Source organism: Mirounga leonina, unplaced genomic scaffold (genome assembly GCF_011800145.1).
Source record: "Mirounga leonina isolate KUSES-001 unplaced genomic scaffold, KU_Mleo_1.0 Mir_366, whole genome shotgun sequence".
Lineage (NCBI taxonomy): Eukaryota > Metazoa > Chordata > Mammalia > Carnivora > Phocidae > Mirounga > Mirounga leonina.
The window spans coordinates 14,874,782-14,898,032 of record NW_023270709.1 but is presented as its reverse complement, the minus strand read 5'-3'; the positions used below and the strand labels follow the sequence as shown (position 1 = coordinate 14,898,032).

General features: G+C 39.6%; 1 protein-coding gene across 1 annotated transcript in view; it reads right to left on the bottom strand.

Annotated features, from left to right (window-relative positions):
* LOC118027218 (phosphatase and actin regulator 1-like) overlaps positions 1-21,364 on the bottom strand; it is a 47,896-nt gene extending 26,532 nt beyond the window's left edge. The window contains exons 1-2 of the mRNA XM_035030437.1: positions 20,491-21,364; positions 18,486-18,638 (exon numbers count right to left, since the gene is read on the bottom strand). Coding sequence (XP_034886328.1) covers positions 18,486-18,588 — 103 coding nt within the window. The 5' untranslated portion in view covers positions 18,589-18,638; positions 20,491-21,364. The remainder of the gene's footprint in view (positions 1-18,485; positions 18,639-20,490) is intronic.
* Positions 21,365-23,251: the final 1,887 nt, after the last annotated feature.

Sequence of the window (23,251 nt, the reverse complement as noted above, 5' to 3'; positions counted from 1 at the left end):
ACATTTGGTTTATGTAAATATTTCAAATGGCCTATTAATTTTAAGTACTAGTGCTAGAGAGAAAATATTGTACTTAGAGTGAAAACTTTTAATTTACAAAATAAATGTTCCCTTTATACCGTCTCCCAGTCCTCCCAAGAAAATACGAAAGGAAAATTAAAGGCCCAGTGGAACCACATATTTAAGATTTTTTTTTTTTAATTTATATATTTGAGACAGAGAGAATGAGAGACAGAGAGCATGAGAGGGAGGAGGGTCAGAGGGAGAAGCAGACTCCCCGCCGAGCGGGTAGCCCGATGCGGGACTCGATCCTGGGACTCCAGGATCATGACCTGAGCTGAAGGCAGTCGCTCAACTAACTGAGCCACCCAGGCGCCCCGGAACCACATATTTAGAGACAGAGGTAAAACAGTTAGTGACATTATGTTGGGAATTACACAGGCATATAGAATATTTTGGATGGTTTTCTAAGATCTCTCTATCAAGTCTTATACCTATAGAATTTATTCCCTCCTGGTAATCTATGCGTGGCTATTCTACAGGTTTTCCAAATTCAGTATATTCTAAATTGAATTCATCTTTTTCACCCCTCCATCTTGATTTTCTTCCTATATCTTTCTCAGTGAACAGCTTCATCATCTACCCAATGGGTCCACATAAAACATCTGGGGATCATTGGAAGTACCCCTCTCTGACTTTCTGTCTGCTCACCCTACCACCACAAAATCTGGAAAGAACTTTCTTATTATTCCAAGATCCCTCTCCCTTGCTGGATCAGCTCTGTCAGTTCCCTTTTCACACAGTCTTTATTTCTTGTTGGGATCACTGCAGGTGCTTCTCTTTCTGTGCTTCTAATCTTTCTCCCTCCAATCTGTCCTCCATGTCTGAGGTCTTGATACAAACAGATCTCACATCAGCTCTCCTCTGTGTTAGATTCCTCAGTGCGTTCCATATCAGGTTTGGAATTCCTTCATTAAGCATACTTAAGTATGCTTCATGCCTTGGCTACTGCCTGCTCTTCTAATCTCTTCTTTTGCCATTCCCCGTATTTCCAATATACCTTTCATTCTGTAACATGTTCCCCTAACATATCCTACTCCTAATGTGTCCATGCCTTATCACAAGCCATTTTGCACTGCCCTGAATGTTCTTTTTTCTCCTACTTAAATCTAAGTCAAAAGCTGATTAACCACCATCTCATCTTGGATGCTAAGCGCTCTCCCCAACACACGCTTGTGCACTAACATATCTCTGATGTGGGGACCCTCCTCTGTGCTTACAAAACCCACACTGTATATTTTCTCCCAGCATTTGCCTTTTGGGCCTGAAATCATTTATTTATTTATCTGTCCCTATATTAGGTGATTAACTCCTTGAGGCCAAGGGATTTGTCTATTTTGAGTTTGAATTGCCAGCACATGGTTAGTGGTCAACATATAATGAATTTAAATGAATATAACCTTGGATTTTTATTCCATTTAATTCATTTACCTCTCTTGGGTCTATCTTCCTCATCTATAAAAGTAAAGAATTAGGGGCACCTGGATGGCTCAGTCAGTTAAGCGTCTGCCTTCGGCTCAAGTCAAGATCTCCCGGGCCTGGGATGGAGTCTTGCATGGGGCTCCCTGCTCAGCAGGAAGTCTGCTTCTCCCTCTCCCTCTGCCCTTCCCCCCACCCCCGCTTATGCTCTCTCTCTCTCAAATAAATAAATAAATAAAATCTTAATGAAAGAACTTTAAAAGTAAAGCACTAGACTAGTCAGTGAGTCTCAAATTCTAGACTTCATGCTATTTACATCAAAGCATCTGCAAAAAGAAGACAAAACAACCTCATAAAAATAGAGAAAAACCCAGATTGCCACACCCAACTCCCTAAAATTCTGATTAGTGTATCTGAGCCAAGGCTGTAAAATGTATGTTTCTGATATCTAACAAGATTTGGGATGAACTGGCCTAGAAATTGTCCCAGCTTTAGAAATCCTTCCAATGCTCTCTGTTTCCTACAGGTTCCAAATTTCTTAATCTCGTATGCAAGGTCCCTTTCCTTGAACTCTGCTTTTTTCTCCAATCTCAGATGTCACCTTCACCTTCTTGTACTTTTTTGATCCAGCCATTATTGAATTGTTTCTGGAAAGACCTATACATACTAGCTTTTCCTGTAGGGAATACCCTACTATTGTGCTAATTCTAGGATGGAACTCAGGCATCAAGTCCTAATTCTCTGAATTCTTTTCTTTCACCTTTCAGATCCTGTGTTTGCTTCTATTAGAGTACTTTGTAGTATATTATGTATATTGTCTCTGAGCTTCTTGAAGACACAGAACAGTTACTCCATGAATGTTCTTTCCTTCCCTTATTGTGGCAATTTAGCATTCCTTAAATATTTATTGAGAATCTACTATTTAAATTGAGAATCTACTAATCTATAAGCTATTACTTTGTGTCATTTTATCCTTGTAACAATAATATTGCAGGTATTGTTATAATTTTGCAAATGGGGAAACAAAGGCTCATAGAGATTCAGCCATTTGTATAGCTGATCACATGGCTGTTTAATGGCAGGGTCAGAATTAGCTTCCGCGTCTCTGGTGTCACTTTCTTCACATTACCATGTTTTGTTTCAAAACAAAACAAAATAAAAGGAGGAAGACAATTATGATTTAAAGTGGATTTTCCCAAATCGATCTTCTCATTCCTCGGTAAATGCTGACTTACGTCAATCACCTCCAGGAAGCCACAGGCTGATAAACTAGAGTTTGCTGTAAATTCAGAGGAAGTCAGTACAGTGGAGCTAATGTTTTGAGAGAGTTTGCAGGACGAAAATTTCCAGCTGTCCAACCATAAAGAAAATCCTTTGGGGATTTTTAGCAACTCGATTTTTAAAAAATCAAAATTTTTTGCTTTTTCTTGTTCTTGTGTTTTCAGACTGTCTCACATTTTCAAAGGGCTTAGAAATCTGAATTAGGAATAAATGGTGGCAGAGAAGACTAGACATGGGGCAGGGCGGGAGATCTCTCCTGGGGAACGGAGGCCCTGCCATTTTCCACAGAGGCTTGACCAAACTAAAGCCTAATTAACACAGGAGCTAAAACTTACTAAGTGCATATTAGGTACTTGACATTTTGCTTAGTGTTTTATGTTTAATTGTTCAGTGTTTCCAAACGTTAGTCACTCCTACATCTCTTTTATGGATTTTGCTCCATCAAAGTGTCATCAGTTATTTATTTCAGGTTTTTCCTTAATTGGACTTCAGTTAGCCTACTTTTCCTCTTGGTCTAAGCAATAGTCCCTAAGTGTGAAGTCTAATTATATAGCTTTATATTTTCATTAAATTTCTTTAATTTACATTAAAAAAATGATGAAAGCAAATACATTATTATTATAAACAAGTTCATAAGTATTATCTGCAAATCATCTATTGGACCATAGTTTGTGAAATGCATTTTGTTTCACTTAATCCTCAAATTAACTCTTTGGGTTAAGAACTCTTACTCTCATTTGCATTCAAAGGGGAAAAGCCAGGCAAAGAGAGATTAAATAACTTGCCTCATGTCACAAGCTATGACGTGGAAATCATAGTGTGAAATCAGATCTGTTACCCTGAACCCCAAGCCCTAAAGCATGATATTCTTCAGCCAGTCCTGGAAAAGGCTTCATTCATAACCCCAGTTTTGTGTACGCCACAATGTAACTTTGTAAAAATTTGAATGGGCATGAGAGTGACCAAAAGTCAGTATAAAAAAATAAAACACAGTTGATCCTTGAACAGCACAGGTCCACTTATACATGACTTTTTCGAATAACTAAAGTACCATAAATATATTTTCTCTTCCTTATGACTTTCTTAATAACATTTTCTTTTCTCTAGCCTACTTTATTATAAGAATATAGTTATTATATTTATATATAATTACATATATATAAGATATAAAAACATGAATAAAATTTTTATATATAATTATATATATTGAAGAATACAGTTTATTATATAAATTATATACATGTATTATATACTATGTGTTACAACTGTTTATGTTATCAGTAAGAGTTCTGGTCAACATAGGCTATTAGTAGTTTTGTTTTGGGGGAGTCAAGGTTATATGCAGATTTTCAGCTATGCACAGGATTCACACCTGTAACCCCTGCTTCATTCAAGGGTCAACTGTATTTCACTTAACCCCTTTATCTAGAAGGTTGTTTTCTCTACTTGGCCTTATTCCTACTCATCTTTCAAACTAATATGCATGCACCTAAAATATGCTTTCATAGCTCTGTATTTCTGTGTAGCACCTAGGTCATATTTTATTTTTTATTTTTATTTTTTTAAGTAGGCTCCATGCTGGGGCCAATGCGGGGCTCGAACTGAGGACCCTGAGATCAAGACCTGAGCTGAGATCAAGAGTTGGACGTTTAATGAACTGAGCCACCCAGGCAGCGTGGTCATATTTTATTTTTAAAAACTAAAGTGTTCTGTCGAATATTCCCCCCTTTTGAGTGACAAATGCAAGGAAAGCATACACAGTTTAAGTTGGCACTGTGCTTTTATGGTAATCCTTAATGCACATTAACTGGTACCAGGGTTTCATTTTAAGGTAGCCTGGAATGGGTCTTGCATCTTTTCTCCACAGGAGGAAAATAAAAACACAAACCCTTTGTCACAAAACGGCAGTAATATGCACCAAGATTACAAATGTATCAACATAATACCATGGAATATGACATTTTGGAATAAAATGTTTTGAGGCAAAATTATAGTCCGATTATATTAAATATTCATATGATCCCCACGAGTTCCACACATTGTTCTGGAAAACAGCTTGTGGAAAATAGGAGTCTAGGAATTCATCATTTTTTTTTCATCTTCCTACCTTAAATTGCAGTAGTGGTAACAGAAGGTGTGAAACTCAGAAGAAGAGCCTGAGAATATATAGGGGCTAAGAGCAGTTAATGACACAAGGAGGCTTTTCAACAACTGAAACATTTAATGACCAGTTTGAAAAGTACATTTAACTTGGCCTTAGGTTAAGCAGGCAGGAGAGGAATGTGGCATCCAACATTGTTGCCTTTCTGGGCTTTTTCTAGAGTTCAAAGGTAATTAAACAATAGAACTGTCCAACACTCAAAAAAGGAATAGAGCTGAAACTTTTCAATTCTCTTTATTACATAATAGCAGAGTGCTCAGGACTCCATGGGAACGCATATATTGTAAACTGAATTAAGTATTGGTAATACGCTGGCCCATCTGTGATGAATACTTCAAAGTAGCCATTTCTCAATTTCCTTTTTTGGGATTGACCATTGTTTTGTTGTTGTTGTTGTTGTTGTTTGTTTTTATCATCTATAATGTCTCCACAATACGAAGCCACATGCCCTCCAGTGTATTTTCATGGAATTAGATGTTTTCAAATTTTGGTAAGCCAAAAATTATCAGGAGCTTGATTAAAAAATGAGTATTTTTGACTCCCCCACACCAGGACTTTTGATGTAATAGGTCTGGGGAAGGCCTTTTAAACAATGGCTTCAGTGATGCTATTGGAAACGGGTCCAGACCCCAGTTGGAGACCTGCTTTAGGGGCCTGAATAAGTCTGGTCAGTTCCCTCTATGTTTTCTTGCTTTATAATATCCTGCTCCTCATCCTAACCCCATTTAAATCCTATCAGCCTTCAAGTCTCAGCTCAAACCATGCTTCTGAAATAGCCTTGATCTGACTACTCCCATCAGAGATGCTCTCTCTGAGCTTCTGTGGCAGATACAGATGTCTCTGAACTTGGACTCAGCCGCCTGCCAGCAGGAGCTTACTGAGTCTGCATTCCCAAGAATGTACTTCCTAGGGGCGCCTGGGTGGCTCAGCCGGTTAAGCGACTGCCTTCGGCTCAGGTCGTGATCCTGGAGTCCCGGGATCGAGTCCCGCATCGGGCTCCCTGCTCAGCGGGGAGTCTGCTTCTCCCTCTGACCCTCCCCCCTCTCATGTGCTTGCTCTCTCTCATTCTCTCTGTCTCAAATAAATAAATAAAATCTTTAAAAAAAAAGAAGAAGAAGAAGAATCCACACAATCTGGTATAATTAAACCCAAGGAATTCAAGATACAAGAAGGTGATTGGGGGGCACCTGGGTGGCTCAGTCGGTTAAGCGACTGCCTTCGGCTCAGGTCATGATCCTGGAGTCCCGGGATCGAGCCCCGCATCGGGCTCCCTGCTCTGCGGGGAGCCTGCTTCTCCCTCTCCCACTCCCCCTGCTTGTGTTCCCTCTCTCGCTGTGTCTTTCTCTGTCAAATAAATAAATAAAATCTTAAAAAAAAAAAAAAAGAATGTACTTCCTAATCTATGGATCAGCATTGTAGTGTATGAATATTTTATATATGCTATAAAATATACACAAAAGAGAGTTAACAGATGAATTAAAGAAGATAAATAAGAAGTAATTTTTTTTTAAAGATTTATTTATTTGAGAGAGCGAGAATGAGAGAGAGCACATGAGAGGGGGGAGGGTCAGAGGGAGAAGCAGACTCCCCGCCGAGCAGGGAGCCCGATGCGGGACTCGATCCCGGGACTCCAGGATCATGACCTGAGCCGAAGGCAGTCGCCCAACCGACTGAGCCACCCAGGTGCCCTTTTTTCTTTTTTTCTTTTCTTTTTTTTTTTTAAGAAGTAATTTTTTGTTTATTTGATTAAAAGTTTGGATTAGCATATATTTGGGATGTATTACGATGCACGCTAAACTTTTCAATGAAACAGAATAACTGCATGCGCTTCAACATTTAAAAACATCTTGACTGATCACTTTAGAATATTGTGCTTCAGAGGGTTAGTTGTAAGTTCAGTTTATTTCAACACTGATTTTAATCGCTGTTATAGGTGAAAACCTAGGAAACTTTATAGGTTTAAGAGGAAGGATATCATTGAAGGTACTTGCTAAATTACAGTGTCAATTCTGCAATCCCATCCACCAATTTTCATAACGGATTTTGTTGCAATCCAGTAAAACTTATCTTCCCTGATACTAATAAATTCTCACGAGCTACACTGCATTTTTAAAAAATGGATTTTTAAATAGGTAATTATTCATAAGGCAGTGAAAAAATAAAAAGTCTCCCTCCCAACTGTGTTTCTAGTCACTGGTTCAACTCCCACAGGGGCAACAAATTCTATTCTTGTATGAGCATATAAAGCATACATATATTATTTTTTGACCCAGTTTACACTCACTACCATAGAGAATGAGTAGGGGCATGGTTTTCCTATACTATATCCCCTCCACATTCCTCAGCCTTATTTTATCAGAATTCCAATAGTACCCACTTGATATTATAACTATGCAAATTTGGTTCCTGGGCCACAGAGTCCTCAAAATTACTCCTACTTTCTTATACAACTTTTTTCTTTAAGTCACTAACTGCTAAGGGATGCATTTAATTTTGTGTTGGCCTCAGTATTTAGCAAAAATCTCCTCTTAGGTGTTGGGCTTGCCCTTTGGGAGGCTGCCTAGCTGACTGCCTCCTTCAGGATCACTTTTTTTGGCAACTCTGAAATTGTACTAGATCAAGGATAATAGTTCTATTCTCAGATAAACATTATACCTACTCAGATTAACACTCTTCAGTATGAACAAGGCAAGTATATTTGTTATGGTAATGCTAATTTATCAGATAAACCTTACATTTCAGTACCTTAACACAGTAAAATGTATTTTTTTGTTCACACTGGAGTCTGAGTTACTGGTCTTGAGACCCCCTTCCTGTCTGAAGTGAAACTGTGATTAGCACTTTTCCTCTGTGCTCTACTATCCCCTAGGGCCTTGTGTCATCTGCATCTAGCCAGCAAAAGGCAAAAAACGAGCATAGAGACCAAACCATAAGAGACTCTTAACTCTAGAAAACAAACTGAGGGTTGCTGGAGGGGAGGTGGGTGGGGGATGGGGTAAATGGGTGATGGGCATTAAGGAGGGCACTCAATGTAATGAGCACTGGGTGTTATATGTAACTGATGAATCACTGAATTCTACCCTTGAAACCAATAATACAGTATATGTTAACTAAATTGAATTTAAATTAAAAAATAAAACAAAATTTTAAAAAGTAAAAAAAAAAAAAAAAGGGCATGGAGAACCACTTCTAAAATATCTTGTCTTGGAAGTGACATACTAATTCTGTTGTCATTCCATTGGCAAGAACTGATTATAGGTGCTACCAAAGGTATAAGGGAGTCTAGGAAGTATAATTCCTGGCTGGGTAGCAATTTCTCAAAAGAACTCTATAGTATGAAAAGGGGACACACAATTTAATGGACATATAATTATCTACTGCAAATAATTCAGACATATTGTTAATATCTGAATATTCAATTTTAAAGAAAGGTAAATATTTGGGAATAAATCAAAGTGAAAAATCTCACTTAAAATGTAAGCTCCACACAGGCAGGTTTTTGTCTGTTCTGTTGACTGCTAAAGTCGTTTGTGGATAGTACTTGGCACTCTATAGATACTCCATAAATATTTGTCAAATGGCTGACTGAATCAATATGCTTTGTGTGTTAAAATTCCATTAATCAGCCAAAATATTAATGTATAACAAAAGTAAAGTACTGCAAATAAATTGATTGTGAACACAATTTTATGTACAGAAATAGACATTGAGAACTTTCTGGTAGTTGAATAATAGGGAAATTGATGGATAGTAGGAATATTAGAGTAGATAATACCTAGAATACCTTAAATGTACAAAAACATTTTGAATAACAGCACATGGCAGAGTAATAAATTCAATTATTGCTAGTTCCAGTAGTTACAGAATTGGTATACCAACATTCATAATTGTAAAAAAAGAACTGTATTAGATTTTTGGTTATTTTATGTCATTTAAATAATCAGTTTTCAAGAAAAAGTCCAGTTTGGGAATTCTTCAATCTTTTTTTTTTTTTAGATTTTATTTATTTGACAGAGGGAGACACAGCAAGAGAAGGAACACAAGCAGGGGGAAGGGGAGAGGGAGAAGTAGGCTTCCCGCTGAGCAGAGAGCCCAAGGCGGGGCTCGATCCCAGGACCCTGGGATCATGACCTGAGCTGAAGGCAGACGCTTAACGACTGAGCCACCCAGGTGCCCCAAATTCTTCAATCTTTTGAAAGTAACTTAAAAAATGGAACGTCAACTTTCCTAACTCAAATTTCATGTAAAGGACAAACTTCAAGGATATATAAACCACATCCAAGATAAGTCACTTTTGATCTGGCTAACATAAAGACTATAAAGAATATGGGGAAAAGGAGAAAGCACTAGAGAAAAGAGAGATAAGTAAAATATTCTATTCTCAATGATCACATTTCAGAATGTCCATTGTAATAATACCTGAATAAAGACAATCCCTCCTCTATCCCTTATCATATGGAAAATTCATATAAGATGGATCACAGGCTTAAATGTGAAAGCTAAAACTATAGGGCTCTAAAAACAACAACAACACAGAAAGATATCTTCATAACATTCAGGATGGCAAAGATTTGTTAAAGGACTAACCATAATAGAAAAAAAAATAAACTGGATTTTGTCAAAATTAAAAACTTCTGCTTATTAAAATATACCACTAAGAAAGTAAAAAAGCAAGGCATAGACTGGCAGAAGATATTCATAATACACATGCACAGTTGACCCTTGAACGTGAGTTTGAACTGCATTGGTCCACTCATCGGTGGATTTTTTTGGATAAAAACAGTACAGTACTCTATTAATATATTTTGTCTTCCTTATGATTGTTTTAATAATATTTTCTTTTCTTCTTTGTTGTAAGAATACAATATATAATACATATAACACACAAAATATGTGTTAATTGATGGTTTATCAATGGTAAGTCTTCCAGTCGATGATAGGCTATTAGCAGTTAAGTTTTGGGGGAGTCAAAAGTTATAGACTAATGTATGGGGATTAACATAAGAATAATAAAAAGAAAAAGTTATGGACTGATTTTTGGCTGCATGGGGAGTAGGTGCCCCAACCCCTGTATTGTTCAAGGGTCAATGGTATTTGTGTAGGGTTGGTTTTTCCTTCCCAGACAAGGGTCTGGAAATTACATGTGTCCTACTTGGTTATGACATACCCATGAGGACACAGATGGATGTGGCTGATTAGCTGTGTTGGTCTGGTTGGACAAATACTTTAATATTACCCTTGTTTTGCTTTTATAACTGAAAAAAGATACATAGATCTCCAACATAATCTCTCTGTTCAGTCCTAACATTTCAGAAGTACTGTTTAACGCCAATATTCATTCTGTGGTTTTGCATGGCATATGGGTCTAATCGTTTACTGAAATACTCTTTAAAATATTAAAAATGGTATTAGCCATGAACTGATTTTAATGTGCTAGGCTCCCCATGCTTGCCTCTGCCAGCTCAATCCCAGAGGGTGGTGCTGAAAGTTTTAAGGAAAACAGATTTGTTTGGGAAAATGAGAATTCTTTTCCAAGCACCTGTGATTTGTTTATGCTAATTGGGTCATGACTGATGCTGGCTGTGTGTGAGCTGAATCTATAATCCACTCTCTCATATGCCTTATGTGAAAGTAGGAGTTATTAATTGATTGCAGTTATCTCATTGTATTTTCATATCATTTTTTTCCCTTTCTGTTTCCCATCCTCTTGTCTTTTCTCTCTCTTCCTCTTGTCCTCTTATCCTACTTTACTTATGAGCCTTGAATCACAATACATGGCAAAGCAGATGCTTGCTGGGAGCAAAGGCACAAAGAGCTTTGGAAGACTAAGTGCAGGTAAATTGTTGGCACCAAGGATGCTACTTTGTGTACCGAGAATTGCCCTGTTCCAATGTGCACTCTAGAAATGGAAGGTTAAATTTTATGGTTATCTACTTATGGATGAAATTGGCAGGCTGGCTATCTCCACAATATTTTTTCTCTTAATCTGCCTTCACCCTCTCCTTCACACAGAATGTTCCTTGTATTAAACACAGGTTTGGAGAGCCTGCGTGTGAGCAATTAGAGGTCTAAAATGGAGTGTGTGGGAGGTTAGGAGGGAAGGCTTGGTAGTTAGCTTGTCATCCATGAGTGAAGCACAGCATGCTGCTTCCTGGGTAGAATTTTAGAGGAAAAAAAAAAAAAACAAGACGAAAAGCAAGTATTTGTTGAGGGTGAGGACTTGAGTGCAATGAAAGTAAGGCTAGAAACTATATGTGAAAAGTGGATTTTAAGCACTTATCAGAGACAAGGGTCTGGAAATTACATGTGTCCTACTTGGTTATGACATACCCATGAGGACACAGATGGATGTGGCTGATTAGCTGTGTTGGTCCTAGCAGGACTCTGAGGGGCAAATAGGAAGACATCAGACTGGTGAATGCAAATGGTTATAATCCAGTTGGCAGTCATGCCTCACATGGGGATCAGGTTGCTTTGCAATCACTGTTTCTACCTCGGTCTTTATGGAGCAAATTTGACCTATAGGTCCCATTAGAAGCCACATCTAAAACTATGACATGAAGGTCTCAGGGGACAGATTGGAAGAAGGAAGATAACATGGCATCTACTCAGCAAGACTCTGGAAACACCATGGTCAGGCTTCCAATGAGTGGTCCTCAAAGTAGGTGTCTCCAGCATGGGGTTTAGGTGGGTATCTACAGCCACCTTCCATTGAGTCTGGTCAGAAGCAGGAGTGTGAATGGAAGCTGGTTTGAGGGTTAGTCAACCACAGAATGTAAGCACTGGATTAGGCAGTAAGGATCTAAAGAAGGAAGGGGAAAGGTATCTCAACTGACATATAGCTCAGAGCTAGCTTCCTAAACATGTTCAGAACAGCTTTTGAACTAATGTCAATTAAGTTCAGCAGAGTAAGCATTGACTGGTCATCTATTCTATAATTCTACTTTTAGGCAGAATAAAAACTCAGTCATCACAGACTCATATATTAAAGAGCTCTCCTGAGTACAGTACTATTCAGGACCCCTGTGGATCTATTTAAAAGGTTAATGCTCCTTAATAGTATACAAAATCTCTCCCACTGTATTCTCTTTTTGCTTTTGATTTTTTAACTTCTTCTGTTTTATGGGAGATTAGCAAAGTTGATAGTGTTCTCCATTTCCTGTACCTGTATGTATCTGAAAATTGTTTTTACCTGTCCCTCCCTTTGGCCTTCAGCAGCCTCTTATTTTCAACTAAAGATGTGAATTCTTTAAAGGTCCTAGAAGGTTCTTTTTTCCACATCTTCAGTTGTCAAAAGTTCTTTCCCGGAATCCTGAGTGTCTCTTTGTAATGGAGATTTAAGCATTTTCATTCCTTGAGTTCAGTAGAGACATTTACTACATCTTAATTCTCCTACTCTATACCAAGGATGATACTAGGCCCCCAGAAAATGCTATTTAGGGAGATCACCACTCTCTAGATAGGTAACAGACATCTAAGTAATAATAAAAGCATCAATGATTAATCAATAATAATAAATAATGTACTGAACACTTTATAAGCACACCCCCATTAATTCTCAAAAATCTCTATGAATTTGAAGCTAGGGTTATGTCCATTTTGATGGGGACCCAGGCTTAGAGACGTGAAGCCACTCATGTGAACTCATGCAGCTAGTAAGTGTTGAAAGTTGAATAATATGATATGACAAAGGCTATAATGTAGGCATGAACAGAACGCTCTGGAAGAAAGGCCTGGAAAAGTCAGGCAAGGCTTCACAGAGGAGGTGACATTGGATTGGGTCTTGCATGAAGCACAGGAAAGGAAATAGCATGAGCACATTTTGTGCTGATGACTGTTGTCAATGATTTGCAACTAGTTGGGTATAACCAAATGTCCTTGTTTCTTGGGTCCATGTCAAGAAGTCCCAGAAATTTAGAATTTAGGTTTAGAGTAATTTTTTTTCTTTTTTTTTTATTATGTTATGTCACCATACAGTACATCATTAGTTTTTGATGTAGTATTCGATGATTCATTGTTTGCGTATAACACCCAGTGCTCCATGCAATAGGTGCCCTCCTTAATACCCATCACCAGGCTAACCCATCCTCCATCCCCCTCCCCTCTAAAACCCTCAGTTTGTTTCTCAGAGTCCATAGTCTCTCATGGTTCATCTCCCCCTCCAATTTAACTCAAAGCTGAAGATTGAAGAGCCAGCTATTCTGACAGATTTCACAGGGTGGGCAAAAGGTGGAGGAAATGTTTGAGACAGAGGGTTTAAATGAATTCCTTTCCATTTCCAAATGCAACTTGAAGAGACTCTTAGCTGCTAACTGTGGCATTCATCAGTTGTCAAAAGCGGCATTTCCCTTAATTGGACAAGACAGAGAAGATGCTCTATGACAAAATGAGTATAGCACCTGGTTCCAATGCCGAGAGTTATTTAAAAAGATAAAAGGGGAAATTGGGAGCGGGAATCATAAATTTGATTGCCCAATGACTTTAGTCAATTGGCTGCCTTTTAATGTATGTTCCCTTTGGAAGGAAATTTAATTGTCTGAGGATTTTGATGGTCTTGGAGAAAAGAAACCTAGTGCAGCAGAGAGGGTGTAGGTGTGTGTGGTAAGAAGAGTCTCCACTTCTTGCTGTAAACTGTGTGATCTGGGCACGTGGTGGAACCACCTTGAGCTTCACCATATCCGGAAGTGTGATTTGGTTATGAATGTTTCCTTTACTACCTGTGGGGTTGTTGGAGTCAGAAATACTTGAATTCAAATCCTGGCCATGCTGCTTTCTAAATGTGTAGTCTTTTCTAATCCATGAAATAAGCATCATAATTCCTCTTTCCCAAAGTTTCTTTGAGGATTAATGGATACAATGAATATGCAAAGGGTAACACCCATACATAGCCCAGTCCTTTTTTTAAAAAGTCCATTTGCAAAAAAAAAGTCCATTTGCACCTTTCCAATGCTGTAGATTTATTTAAGGGAAGGACCTAGATAGAGAAAGATCCTCAGGCAAGAATAGCTGCATGATGTGCTAAAACCTCCTTTACTATAAAACAGGAGGTCAGTAGTTCTGAGTCCCGGTTGCATATTTGAATCACCAGGGACAATTAAAATGATTCCCAAGTATAAGGCTCACTACCAAAGATTCTGTTTTAATTGCTCTGTTGTGGGACTCCAGTCTTGAGTTCATAAAAGCTTGCCAGGTGTTTCTGATATGCACTGGACTGTCATTGCTTCTTGAACTAACATAAATTACCTGGAAATCTTGTTCAAATGTAGGTTCTGCTTCTCTAGGTCTAGGGTGCCTGAGATTCTGCATCTCTAACCAGCTCTGAGATGAAGCTGGTGCTGCTAGTCCAGGACCATCCTCTGAATAGCACGTGATTAATGATCAATAACAGTGGTTCTCAACCTTCAGTGTTCATCAGAATAGCCCAGTGGCTCTTTGAAAATGTAGCCCTTGGACCTGGGTTTATCCCTCACAAATTCCGTTTCACTTGGTTTCATAAGGGGCCAAGAGAATCACCCATCCATTATGTCCCTTTCAACCTGAAAATCTTATGATGTTAGTTTTATGATCTTATAATATGACGTCCCTCCCAATGCAATTGTTCAGGAAAAAAATTACAGAGACTGAAGGTGAGCGTGTGAGTCATCACTGTCAGAAACCTGGAAGGTGGGTGAACTCAAGTTATATTATGTCAGGACATGGCTGATCTCTATGCCATGTGTATCTTCAACCTCAAGAATTCTCCTTTTGAGTTAATGGAGACCTTCACAGAAGCAAGTTTTACTGTTGACCAAGCACTCATAGATTAATTGGGAGAGCATCCTTCACTGATGGACGATGAACAGGGTGATCCTAGATTTTTTTCTGCTCTCTGCTACACATCATGCTTTCCATAGCAGAGTCCCCGGAGGAGTGGGCTCATCTTCTCTACCTCAGGACCAAACCAAGGAATATGAAGGTCCACAGAGCAACCTGCTTTATTCCACAGAGCAAATGACTGACTTTTGAAAATCTCTGGGACTTTCAGAAGAATTTGTCCCACAATAGATTGGATTGCTTTTATCTTTCTTTTTCACCCTCTGGGATTTCTCTGGCTTTTACTAGCTAAAAGCATCTTCTACTTAGAGGCAGGCCTTTTGCCACTTCCCAAAAGGAATTGAAAAATAACTGTGACGGGGTCAAAAATATTATAATTCCAGTATCATGGTCTTAGATAACCATTTTTGCAAGTCATAAATAGAGAGGGGGTTGGTTTCTAAGAAGTTTATGAATTTGTAAATAAAACTGATATAAGGATGGCAATGTGGAAAATAAAACTCAGATTTTCTTGCTTCCCCCTTTAAAAATATTTACACCTTCAAGAACACTTGATCAGTCTACGGAAGTATCAACATGACTTTGAGAATGGACAACTCAAAAAGGCAATAATCACCCACCAGTTGAGTGGATCAAATCCCAGGTCACCCAAATTCTGGGTGCTCAGCTCCATACTGTGTTCCCATTTAGACCTTCTTTTAGAAGAGAGTGTTGGATCAGGGTTACCTGATCTCCTGTGCCCCTGTCCCCGGGATGGGCTGGCCAGGAAGAGAGCTGTTGTGTGCTGTGATTCAGCAGCAACACAAAACCCTAATTGCCTCAAATGCCCTTCCCAAGAGCCGGCTCCCATGCTGCCCCCTTTCCACTTGTGCTCAGAATCTCCCCTCAAACACATACATCTGGTTCTGAAAGGGAGGGGTACAGGCCGTGGTCTTCAGGCCTCTGCCCACTCACCCGAGCCCTTTATCAGGCCCAGGGGCTGGTTGTCTAGGTTGTCTAGGAAAGTCTGGGGAGTCTATACCAAGTGGAAGGAGGCTGCCATGGAGGACCTGGGGCAGTGTAGTGACAAATCCCACATCATAGTGACAGCAGAGAGGAGACTGGGGTTCACCGGCCCTACGTGGTCCAACTCTGGGGAAGGCATGGGGAGGAAAAGAAGGGGTCTCACTTTTCATGTGAAAAGGAGGACTAGGTGGATAGGGAGTACCAAGACAAACTCACTATTTTTCAATTTTCCCCTGAGTTGGGTTTTGATGTGACAAGAAAATAATCACTATGTTTTATAATTCATGTAAGATTTAATTTTCCTTTCTTTCTTTCTTTCTTTTTTTTTTTTTGCTAAAAACAGGAGATTAAATGCCTATCAGGCTACATTCTTGTTTGGCAGTGGCTTCCTTATGAAATTTCAAGCAGAGGAGGGGACAGTGTTTTGCCAGGGATGTTTATTTTATTGATTTGCTGATGTGTAGCATTTCTTATGTGGCAGACAGTTTCGGTACTTTAAAATCTTACTTCATTAAGGCTCTAATCAGCTGAGGCACTGGGCACTATTATGGTTTCTGTCTTTTGCAGGGGAGGGAAATTCAGATCAAAGAGGTGAGCTTGTCCAGGTTCACTGTGGCAGACCCATGATTTGAACCCCCGCGGTCAGGGTCCCGGGTCTGCAACCACTGTGTCATCCTGCCTCTAATGCGGAGGAAAGTGTTCCTGTCCCAGGAAGGCAGGAGAGAAATTGGACTGGGTGGACTGGTCCTTAAATGTGGGCCCCTAGACTTTGGTGCTGCTAGGTAATCATCACTGGAGCTCTTGCTTAAAATGCAAACTCCTAGGCTGTACACCTGAATGTCTGATTCAGGAAGGCTGGGGTTTTAAAAAAATCGAAATAGATCATGTTTAGGGACCCCTCCACCTTACTACGAATTCAAGATCCTTTGATTGGAACATCGTTCCGATTTTACCCTAAAATGAACGTGCTGTCAGGAGCACCAGTGGCTTATGCTACCACCTCCCCTGCATTTTCTAGTCATTCCAGCTCTGCTGTCTAAACCACAGTCACGGATGGCGACAATTCTGACCACTCCACCCCCAGACTCCATCTGCTGACAACCACCAGGCTGATTTGAGTCCTCCGAGCCTCCCACACCCTGCCTGCTTTCCTTTCGTGGAAGCCCGGAGCCCACAGGCTTCTGAAAAGCTTCAACTGTCTCTGCTGCCATGCAAAGTGGACATCTTTAACACTGTTAATGAACTTGACTCCCCTTCTCTGCTGACGATTGCACAGCTCAGGTAGACAACCCCACCACTGAACATTATTGTCCCACTCAGACTGAATGGATCAGACGCGGTAATGTTTAAACATGGGACTGTCCATGGGGACTGAGCCTCAGCCCCTTTCCTCCATCTACTTCTAGCATCCTCTTACTTGCAGACCCAGGGGAGGCTGGAGGTTCTAGCCAGAGTCTCCCTCTTCTCCTACTTCAGTAACATGTTCATGTCTCTTTAGGGGGCTGAGAGGAGCATTTGCTGGCTACATACAACCAGAGGCATGAGGAGAATTAGCTGTTGTACCACTTTGGCTAATTTAAGTTCTGCTGATGAACGCGCTGACCCAAGCAAATCAACCAGATAATTGCCCAGCCCCTCCTGACCTTAAGAAGCCTGGATCATACCCAGGAAAATGGAAGCAGAAAAGAAGGAGGCTTGCAAACCCTCGAGGCTGCCATGGGAGATTGGCTTGCCAGGGAGGTAAAACCAGTGCAGGGGAGACCTCTGGGAAAGCCAAGGCAGATTTCATCATGCCCCGTGTGAAATACCTGTCACCACCTAACAGTGCGCGATGCCAGAAGTCCCTGAACAGCATTCCTTCTCAGTTCTGCCTTATGACTTCCAAGAACTTGACTACTTTTCTCTTTAAGAATACGGTCATGGCCTTTCTCCTCAGTGCATCCCTTGTACCGTACGGGAGATGCCCATCATCAGATTGCTTTGACTGAATACTCTAAATATTCCATAGAATAGAGAAAATACACTTTTAAAAAATCTCCTGCCTGTCAGGAGATCCCATAAGACACTCCAGCTTCTTTCCAATGTGCTGGCAAAACATCCTCGATGCACCATGGAACAGGAAGAGCAAGCCAACCGGAGCCTAACAGACCATCTTGAACTATGTAATAAAAGTGCACATATCAGCCACACTTCACCATCGGCGTGCTCCTCACTGCTCCCCGAGTGCACTGTTAATTCCTCGAGCAGCCACGGAATTCGTCTAAAATAGATAAAGCAGCTCTAGAAGTGCAAAGCTGATCTCAGGAGCCCCTAATCGAGCTGGATTTCCGTCAGATAGGTCAGGGTGCCCTAGATCTCCTCAAGGGTAGTGGCTGAAAATTTAACCTCTCCGGGGGGGGGGGGGGGGGGCAGCATCGGACACCTTTCCGGATACCCATGCCTTGGGCGCAAGTAGGTGGGAAATCATTTTCTAACCTAGCTGTCCAAGGGGCATTTGTGTCAAAAGTTAGGTAGGACGCCTTTTTTTTTTTTTTTAAACCACATCCAAGAAGTTGGTGTTTATCCATTCTATTACATGCCTGCCTCAATTTCAGCAACAGATTGGTAGAGATGAGTTTTCGACTTAGTAATCCCGATTCCTGACCTTCTGCAGTACAGCTGATGCTGCTGCGGTAGATTCTGAACTGTCAGTATGAACCCAACATGCAAAAGAGAAGAGTTTACTCTCTTGCTCCGATTGTATTACCTTGAGCTCCTTGACTATAGAAGAATCTCTGAGCCGACTCAACATCCAAGAGTCTATGAGCAGACTCCACATCCAGAAAATAATCCATTTTGGGATAGTCCATCCTTGATGTTCCCAAAGCAGAGTTTCAAGACAAAATAGTCACTTGTATGCCTATGAAAAAGGAAAAAAAAAATCCACAATATTTTAGACTGTCAAATAGATGTTTAAAACCATATGTATATACACATACATATATATATAAACATATATGTGTATACAATGTATTATATTTGTTATATATTATAAGGATATATATTTATATATACCCATAAATGTATAGATATATTAACAATTTTGGAATAAGAACTATCCCATTATAATACTCCCTCATTTGACATTTCCAATTCCAAAGCCACTCTCAACATAGCTTTCCTACTGTATGAGAAAATGCAACATTTAATGAACATTCATTAAAAGAAATATATTCTACTCAGAAAAATAACAAACCAGATGATTCAAGCTAAAGAGAAATAACATACCAGTCTTTCCTTGTTGTATATTAACTGGAAAATAGGCTGTTAAATTCATATGCTATCCGTTTTCAAAAGGTCTGTCTGATGAATGGCACCGTTAAGTGTCAGCCGTTCTGAACTAATCCTCAGTTGGTCCAGGGAGTTTCGACTCCCCTAGAACAGCGAGAATCGCCTGGGAATCTGAGCCTCCACTTATAGGTGCCTTGCGTTTATGACACATGCTGACATGTTTGCTGTAAAAAATGCGTTGGATTCCTTCCTTTTTGGTGATTCCCTCAGCACATTTTATAAAATGCTACAGGATCATCACCTGCTTGCCCCTGATCCAGGCTGCTTTTGAGAAAGAATCCTGGTTTGTACTCAACAATCCCCATAATATTATCATGCATTAGCCTGTCAGGAAGCTGATGCACTTCATTAAAAAGCATTCAGCCTGTTGGGTTCTTTTTAGCATATGTAGCCTTTCCCTGATACTTGCATACATGAAGTATCTCTATTTCTGCAGGATGTTTTTGGAAAGAATTTATAAAACCAAGTCATTAAAATCAAGCTCAGAAGGCTAATCCAATTAGTTCTTCTTTCTAACAGTGCATATTTTAATATAAGAACCCAAATCTGGTAAGAGGAAACTTTAAAAAATACCCAAAGGTACCCCAACAGCAAATCATACTTACTGCAAGAGGAAAAAAAATCAAGGACAAACTGCCGGCAGTAAAAGCAAGAAAAATTTCAGCTGGAGTGTCTTTGATCTCACTAAATTCCCAATGAAAGTAAACAATTTTGATTGTTTGATTGGAACAGTGATGAATAATGTATACAGTCCACTGGACCTCCTTTATCATATAAAATGGCCAGAGCATGTTACCTTAGCAACAGAAGGTGACGCCAGCCTCAGCCTCTTTGTATCCTCCACTCTGAAGGAAGAAAATGACCAGTTTCCCATATAAAACTTGGGCACAATATCATCACCATCAAAATCTACATGTAACCATCATGTGGTCTGGTCCCCATCACCCCTTCCATCTCTTACACAGAGAAGTGTCATCGTCATTGAAAAATGGGTTTTGGCTTTAATAATTTATGTTTATAGCCCCAAGTCACAGTTTGATTTGCAATTGCAACAGAATCACATGATTAAACAATGAGTAGGATAGAAAAGTTGCCTAGAAATTGTTGGGGGGCACCCAGTTCTTACCCTAACGCTGGCTCTTGGTTGTAGGGAAAGGCCGTTCGAGCTTAACATATGCTCAATGTTCCCCTGTTATAATTAATACATAGATCAGTCACCAGCATCTCGGCTGAAAATAACTCTCTTTCCTTCTGCAAATCAGTTGCTGGAAGAAGCTGAAAAAGCTGCCCGAAATTTCCCAGCTTTTAAAAAATGCATTATAACATAGCTCTTTGGGGAGCTGTCCCCCCACCCCCTAGAAAAGAAAGGTAGCCAAAAATGAGACAGGAAAGGAAGAGTCCTGAAGTTAGCAGATACTCACCAGCAGGACACCGCAGAGCATCAAATGAAGCTGTGTAATGCTGCTGAGCATGCGAGCCCAAATGAACAGCTTCTAATTTTCCCTTCAATCTCAATTCAAGAGCACTGAGCAGAGGCGAGTGATGGATTTGCCCATTTTATATTGTGATGAAATGCAACCCTTAAAAAGAGATCTGAGTGGAGCTGCTCTTTAGAACACATTAGACTGCTAATTTAAGAAAATTGAAAGGTTTTGTTTTACTGTCTTTTATGTGTTCTCTCTGCTACCCCCTCAATTTAATTTGCATTTAAAATTATGCTCATGTCTCTTCAGTTCTCCAAGGTGTGGAGTACTTTCTAATCACGATGGCTGCTTGGGTAGGGGTTGGTGCAACGCCACTTTTATTCTGAGCTGCAAAACAAGGTGGGTAACTATAATTGTGAGCTGTTTTCTGGAGTGAAATATAAAGTGAACATCTGAATTCACCCCCTCCCTCTTCCTGGCCTTTCTTCCCCTTCCTGTCTCTGACTGCTTGGTCAAAGCTCCAGCCCAAATCATGCCAATCTGTCTAAAAGCGTTCTTTTCTGTCTGAATGTAACAAAGTAAACCCAACAGCAAAAGGAAACTTTGGTTAGATACCTGAGCTTATTCTGGTGGGATATCTTCCCTACCAGACCTCAGGAAGGACTTTTAGACATAATACTTGGAGATGTGCTCATGAAAGGCATAATGAGAGCCAGATGAAAGCCCGATAGTGGGTTTTTGACCCTTTGTTGACCAAGAAGAATTAGTAATAAGTGTGGCATGGTGTGTGGTATGTTGGATTGTTAAGAAAAAAGAAGGTACATTTGAGAAGTCTTGGATGGAAGGCCACCACACTCCCCCCTCCCATAGACAGAATTCTTCCGGCTGCTTTTGAGACAAACCTGAAAATCTGCTGTTTATCTTGTGGGCTCTACCACCCGATCAGAACAAATCAGATACCAAGCTGGGGCGGCTGAGTTAAGCCTGATGAAAGAGGAAGCTAAAACTACCAATCATATGTTCTTGTAGGGAAAGTCCACCTTGGAGCAGAATACTCAATGCTTTGCTCAGACCCAAGGACTTACTTTTGTAAGGTTACATTTCTATTCAGCCTCCAATGGAGACATGCTGAACACTTGACATTTACAAGAGGAGAAAGCTGTCTTCTGGTTTCTTTAGCTTACAGTGAGGTGTGGGCGACAGGTTCTGAACTCTCTATTGTGAATCTATGGAAATTGTAATGACTCATAGGTGAGAGAGAGAGAGAGAGAGAGAGAGATGGGGAGAGAGATTGCGCAATCTACTGCTGCTGACAAACACTGAACATTTAGGTGAGCACAGATGAATGTGTGATTGAAGACAGAGATGCTAAATTGGAAATTTGAAAAATAGAGTTGATTTCCAGAGGTTGGGGGATGGGTTTGGAAGTAAATCATTTTTGGAGAGTTGACCAAGAAAGGTAAATTTGAAGTGTCTTACACAATGTACATGCAATATGAAAGGACCATGATTTAAGAAAACTCAGAGAGGAAAATTTCAATTTAGAGAAAGAAATATATTGGAGAAGGAGACGATTCTTCACTTGCAAAATGGGGACTTCATTTTCCTAAATAATTAGCAACTGGGTTTTTTTTTAAAAACATAGTATGACCAGCCTCTGAAATAGATTTTTTAAAAAATGCTTTTACTCTCTGAGAGCATAGATATAGATTGCATATAGGAATATCTGGGTGAGGAATTATTTTTAAAAGTGGGAAGCAATTGTAATGTTCAAAAGCCAATGTCATGATCTGATCAGCTCAGCTCTGTTTCGTAACTTTAATCTGCTCAAAGGCAATGTTTATAATGATCCACTGTTCTGAGGTATAATAGAACCAGAAGGCAAAGTTAGAGCAAGGATTCAGACTAACACTTATGTTGCACTGAACAGTTCAGCCCAAATCATCTTCAAGACATCAGCTTGAAAAGTTAACTCAGACAATGTTAACATATCCTAGTGAGCAAGAAATAAAAAATTATTTTAAAAGAGGCCAAAGTAGAGTTATATCTTTTACATCAAAAGTGTTATAATATGGAAGTTTGGAACTGTAAGACTGAAAAAAATAATCCGGGATTTTTACAAATACACGACATGGTAGAGATATGTATACTTTCTATTCAGTTTGGTGACAAGAGCATATGTGTATGAGGACAAAGGGGAGCAGTATTTGATTAATTCAAAATGGAGGTATATTTCACGATGGAATCTGGAGACCAGGGAAGATAGCAGCTTGCATTAATTAATTTGGGGGTATACTTATTTATTCTATTGGATGGCATAAGACCTAGACATTTTGGGAAAGGAAGTCACATGATTTGTAAGTAGACAACTGGCTTTTTTGTTCTTTTGGTATCATCGTATTGGCTTCCATCAGAATCAGTCTGGGTTTACTGTTTACTAAGAGATGAAGAGTTTTGTGTTATCGACAATTTTATAATTAATTTTACTTGTTTAATTGCTTCACCCGATCAGAACAAATCAGATACCAAGCCGGGGCTGCTGAGTTAAGCCTGATGAAAGAGGAAGCTAAAACTACCAATCATATGTTCTTATGAACATCTGCTAGAGAGCTCTCTAGCAGACGATGTTTTATATTTGTGGTGAACTACATGAAGTTCTGCCTTCTCTCTTCATGAAATCTTGGGGAAGTTTCTCTTTTCCCAACAAACCCAACTTTAATTTTAAAATATTAGAAGCTCTCTTAAAGTGTGGGAGCAT